Source organism: Rosa chinensis, chromosome 2, assembly GCF_002994745.2.
Source record: "Rosa chinensis cultivar Old Blush chromosome 2, RchiOBHm-V2, whole genome shotgun sequence".
Taxonomy (NCBI): domain Eukaryota; kingdom Viridiplantae; phylum Streptophyta; class Magnoliopsida; order Rosales; family Rosaceae; genus Rosa; species Rosa chinensis.
In genome coordinates, this window is record NC_037089.1 from 2807313 (window position 1) to 2813123 (window position 5811).

At 41.7% G+C, this 5811-nt stretch overlaps 1 protein-coding gene across 3 annotated transcripts; it reads right to left on the minus strand.

Annotated features, from left to right (window-relative positions):
• Window positions 1–1342: 1342 nt before the first annotated feature.
• LOC112187411 (nuclear pore complex protein NUP1) lies at window positions 1343–5217 on the minus strand. Of its 3 annotated transcripts, none has more exons than XM_024326177.2 (8): window positions 4876–5217; window positions 4675–4736; window positions 4034–4197; window positions 3647–3860; window positions 3082–3363; window positions 2898–2984; window positions 2158–2793; window positions 1343–2037 (listed from the first exon to the last, which is right to left on the minus strand). In XM_024326177.2, exons 1-8 carry the CDS (start codon window positions 5135–5137, stop codon window positions 1621–1623), a joined length of 2124 nt encoding a protein of 707 aa, XP_024181945.1. In that variant the 5' UTR covers window positions 5138–5217; the 3' UTR covers window positions 1343–1620. The 3 variants fall into 3 exon arrangements, with proteins under 3 accessions (XP_024181945.1, XP_024181944.1, XP_024181946.1); XM_024326176.2 differs by having other exon boundaries at window positions 1343–2049; window positions 4876–5215; XM_024326178.2 differs by lacking the exon at window positions 2898–2984 and having other exon boundaries at window positions 1343–2049; window positions 4876–5216.
• Between the last annotated feature and the right edge of the window lie 594 nt (window positions 5218–5811).

The following is a 5811-nucleotide window of genomic DNA, read 5'->3' on the forward strand; positions in this document are numbered from 1 at the left end:
AATCGGACCCCATTGGCCTAAAGGTCGCCGTCCCTGCCGCCGCCGCCACCAAGAGTGGCCGGCGTCCTCCTCCATTACATCAAAACGATGGTGATGTTTTGATGGGTTTTGTTGATGCAGAGTATCTCTCTGACCCTCACAAAGGTCGCCCCCAAACTGGTTATTACCATGGGAAGCACTGCAATATCTTGGAGGTCTACAAAACAGGCCATTGTTGCTGCTTCTTCAAATCACGCAGAGATTATTGCTCTACATGAAGCTGTGCATGAATGCATATGGCTAAGGTCTATAATTAGACATATTCGAGGAACTTGTGCCTACATGCATTTATGAGGATAATGCAGTTTGTATTGAACAAATGAAGTCAAGATTCATCAAGGGCGACAACCCTAAGCATATATCGCCTACGTTCTTTTATAATCAACAACAACCACATCTAAAAATTGAAGTAAATCAAATCCGATAAGAGGATAATGTAGCGGACTTATTCACTAAGTCGTTACCTAAATCCACCTTCGAGAAACATGTGCAAAGTATCAAATTGAGAAAATTATCCGAACTCCCATGATTGAAGTAATTAGGGGGAGATGTTGATATCAGAGGGAGGTATGATTTCTACATGTTTGATCTCGAAGAGTGAATGACGTGTTGTACTCTTTTTCTCCTCCTCGAGGTTGTTTTTGTCCCACAGGGTTTTGGTTTTTAACGAGGCAACTATTTGAAGCGTCATGATGTCATCAGTGACACCAAGTTTGAGCGGCACAAGGGGAAGTGTTGAAATATATTTGATTTTAGTGTGCCTTGTCAAACTAGGAATACTTTCTATAGTTGTAATAAGAGAGAATGTTCTAGATTCCTAGTTCAAGTTAGAATAGGAATCCTTGTACTCCAAGATAATGTACTTTGTAATCCCTATATATAGGGTTTCCTATATCAATGAATACACACACCAATTCTCTCTACACTCTTGCATTCTATTTCCTTAAACAATGTAAGATTATTTTATCATGTTAAACCACGTCGGTGTTTAATAGATTAATGAAAGTAATGATTTATTCTTAGTCATTCATTTATCCTTAATCGTCTGACTATCAAAGCATTGAACACCGCTTATTTGTAGATTGACGCTCTAACTATAAAAATTTGCTACCACGTTGAACCATATCAGTATCGAACACATCTAGATTTAGAGCCGACTTTCAAAACAAACAACGACCTGCGTGGTGATCAGTTGATGTGCTTGTAGTACGTCAAATTACAATCTGTCACGCATTCACATCACCTGAACTGGCCATGTCATAGTGCTAGCTTTGAGCTGAGCACGCATCCACAACAGCAATCATGCAAGCGAATCAGAAATGTGCCTTCCACTATCATAAGTTGCGTAGGCCGTAGAGACACAACACATTGCCTATCAATTACAACATTAATATGTGATGATATGTGCGCGAAGTTAGTGTAAACTGGGAAAAATCACCTTTACTAAACTAGTTACCCGCCTCACTCCAAGTCCAGGGTACAACGAGGCATGGGTTGAAATATAATATTTGACAAACTCTTGAAAAAATAAAATTACACCTACTGATGAAAAAGATGGAACATGCTAACATCTCTTGTTAATTAATGGCAGACAGCATCTTTGAATGACAACCTTGGCTTATCTGATCCAAAGCTGAACTTAATATCTGAATTACCAATCTGGATCGCATCACTGGTAGAAGGGAATGTAAACACAAGGCGATCAGACTTCTTGGATCCGAAACTGTATGCAGGAACAGCAGCATCTCCATCTTTCAGCTGATGCTCAGTGCTAGTCGACACAGATGGCATAATGGACGGTGTGGGTGGTTCAGAAAACACAGCGGAAGATGTAGACACTGGGAATGTGAAGGTAGAGCTCTTATCAGAAGAAAACTTCCATGTGGGCGCAGGCTTGTCAACAGATATAGCAGGAAAAACGCGTTTAGTCCCTGAAGGTTGAAAGAGAGGCTTCTTCTGTTGATTTAGTACCTCCGAACCAACAACATTTAAAGTAATCTGTGGAAAAGCCTGCAAAGTGGTTTCATTAGCTATCACATACTCTATTCACCATAAACCAGTACAACTACTGTTTATTAGAAAGCTGAATAACAATAATTTAAAAAGGACAAACATTACCTCCTCTGTGCTCTTGGCTAGAGATCTTCCACCACTCCCACCACCAGCAGGACCATTGCTTACAACATCAGCAGCTTTTACACTAGGCTTTGGAGGTGGAACCTTAAACAGAGAGTTCCACTTGTCAGCGTTCTCAAGAGCAGGCTTTTTCTGGTTATCATTAATTATGACTTTACGGGAACTAGACCCTCCTAGAAGTGAGCTATCATCTCCATTCTGGTTGAGTGAAGGAATATCAGAAGTCGGGGGTTTCTTCCACGCAATGGCTAGCTTCAACTCTTCTGACTTATCTTTAGGAGTGGGTGAATTTCTATTGATGTGCTCCAAAATTGTCCTTGCAATCTGACTAGACTGTGGATGAACACCAACTTGAGAGCTGGAAGGCTTTCTATCTATTGACTGGAACGGGGAGTTGCCACTTAATCCTCCAAGTTCAAAATTCTTCCTGCCAGCAGGCAGAAATTCTTTGCGGATGTGGGAATTTTCCACCTGTGGAGTTCCAAATGAAGATGAATGAACATAAGGAGATCCTCTAGGAGGAGTTTGTGTAGCAACTTTATGGCGTGTCCTGCGAATTGGTCCTACTGATGATCCATAGCCACCATCCAATGCATCATCTCTTGGCTTCCCAAATGTCTAAAACGCAAAGAAAGGAACAATCAACAATCAAGTCAAGAATGTATGGATTCAACATCCCATGCAAAATTGGAAAGTGTTCATCCTTCATATGTAAATTTTACCTGCCCATATACAGGAGTTTGCAAGTGCTTAAAAGGAGTTGATGATATTCTTTGGGACTTATCACCACCACCTTGTAATGGAGTAAACTGCTCCCGGCATGCAATAAAGAGATATTACCATCTGAATACTGTAACTAGAATCAGCATTTTACAACTCAAAACCAGGATAAGCCATTTAACATACCTTGGACTTGGATTTTGAAAAGATAGTTCTAGAATAAGGGGTTCTGGGAAAATTATGAAGGCCAAATCTGCCTCTTTCACTCTGTGGGGTTGAATAATCGCGTTGGTTTTGTACCATGGAACCAGGCCAACATGTTGATGGCTTAGGGGAAGATGCTGGAATGAATGGTGTTGATTCAATATCATTACTATGCATTGCTGCCACATCATCAATATCCGATATTCTGCTTCCCATATATGCTTTTGCAATTTCAATAGGTGAAGCGCCAGCCTCTTTTCGCCTCTGAAAACGAGAACATATGTAGATTGACTAAGTATAATGATCCAAGTGAACCACATCAAATTCATGTCTCATAAAGAAGAAAAACAGTGATGATTTAGAACAGTGCAAATGCGCAATTGAGCACACAAGATGGGGCAACACTTCATGCTCTTATAAAAGAAGAGCATCTTCTTATGGAGGGTAAATATGCAAATTAACAAATGCACATAAGCAAAATGCTTAACAAAATTGATGATTTGATGACATGTGATCATAAAGAAAAGAAGCTGACAGTGACACTCACAGCTGACAGGGGAAGAGGGGTTGATGTTCCCCAAATAGCTTTACTCATGTCTTCCTGAATTTCTCCAGATGACGCCTTTGGAACAGCATGGGCATTTACAGGCCCCTTGGCTTCTCCTCCAGCAGTAATGCCTTTTTTCACCTTTTCGTGCCCCACAGTAGGATGCTCAACAGCCTTTGATTGAATAATATCCATCAGGCGATTGACTTCGTCCCTGATAGAGAGGAGCGAGTTTAGAGAGGCCAGATATGACTAGCACAATTATTCATTTTAACCAATATACAGGCATGAGTATCAAGTGAATGCACATTTAAAAATAACTATGGCATAAATGCAGCGTGCAGTTGCAATTTAAGAACAGACAAGATTACCAAATGCAAGACTTGCCTAGAAAACTTTTTCCCCTTCAGTAGCTGCTCAATTTGAGAAAGTCCACTCACATCAGACAGGTTGCTGTTGTCATCTAAAGTGTGGCCTTGAAAACCAGAACTATCGTTTAAACTATTTCCTGGCCTGCTAGGACCTGCTGTTTCAGTTCTGGTCACCCAATTCTGCAAAACATAAAAATGAGAAGAATAATTATAAGAGAACACTCAGAGGATCGTATGGAATTAAATATATAGCTGTATAGACCACCACACGTATTAAAGAACTAGGCGTCTCTAAACCAATCAGAGAATAATCACACTTAATACTTCTTGACATACCACAAGCACACAATAACCACCATTAGTACGTACCCTAAACCTATCACCATATGAGTAGAGCAAAAAAACGATAACAATGCCGACTTTAACAGCATTAAACCACTAGGAAGACCAAAACATTATCGATGTCATGACTAACCACGGATCACAGTGATGACATTTTGCATTAAAAAGCGGGTATCAGCAGATAAAACAACATGCTGGCACAAAAGTTTACACTAATAGTTCAGACTAATCGCGCAAGCATGGATCGAAAGAGAGCATGAGGTCCTATTCTATGGTTCTATCATGAACGAGAAAAAAAAGTGACGAAAGCCTCACATTTGAATCATCATTGTGCTCGTCACCAGTAGCATTCTGTTCAATCTCCGCCTCCTGTTCATCTGTCCACAATATCTCACAAACTTAGAAGCCAAACAATAATCGAAATCAATCAATTAAACACAAAGCCAATCCCTAATTGAATCCAATTTCAAATTTCCAACTCAAAACCCTAACGGGAGCGAGAGAATGGGGACTGACCGTGATTAGGCGCGGGAAGGGCATTAACGGTATTCGCCGGCGAGAAGAAGGAGGTGAAAAGCCGAGTGGCGCCGCCGGAGATGAGCCGATAAGCCGGATCAACGACGCTGGACAGCCACCGCCGCTTGCCTCGCTCGGCTGGGTTCGGAGGCGGACGAGAGTAAGGAGTCGTCGTCAGCTTGCGGGACAGCGGCTTCTTCAGTTTGCCTCCGGCGCCTCTCGCGGCGTAGAAGCCCCTGGACGGTGTCGTTTCGTCGTCCATGGGCTCTGTGTCTCGGTTTGTGTGCAGAGGGGGTCTGTCGTTTCTAGTAATATGAGTGTCCGCTTTTAAGCGCGCCGCTTTTGACTTGCTTTTATTTTCTTTCCCGTTTTCGACGGTGAAGAGATGAGAAGCGGAGATTTGAGTTGGCGCACGTGCTTGGGGTGCGAGCAGGCCATCGGATTATTAGATTTTATCTGAATTATGACACTGTGTGTAAATTTAAATGTTGAGAGTAGAGGTGGCAAACGGGCCGGGTCGGACCTAGTAGTGTCGCGCTTGAGCCGGCCCATTTATTATCATGCCGAGCTCGTACCGGCCCATTTACTTAAACATTAAGCCCGGCTCGGACCATGCTCGTGCAGGGTCAATAACGGGCCGTGCTCGTGCCGGGTCAATAACAGGGGTAGGCACGAGCAAGGTTTTAAATATCGGTATTTTCATATCTATCAGTACTTTGAAAAAGGGAAATATCGGATATATCAGGGATACAGTGTACGAAAATATCGTTTTTGAAAAAAGTCAATTTATTAGAAATTTAGAACTACATATAAATACATATGAATATAAACTTCATCTACATCCAAAAAGCGACTCTAGGCGGTTGAAAAGCCGCACGCTGGTCTACAAAAATGCAATAATCAGACCAAAACATATGACCCATATAGTGCGAATTG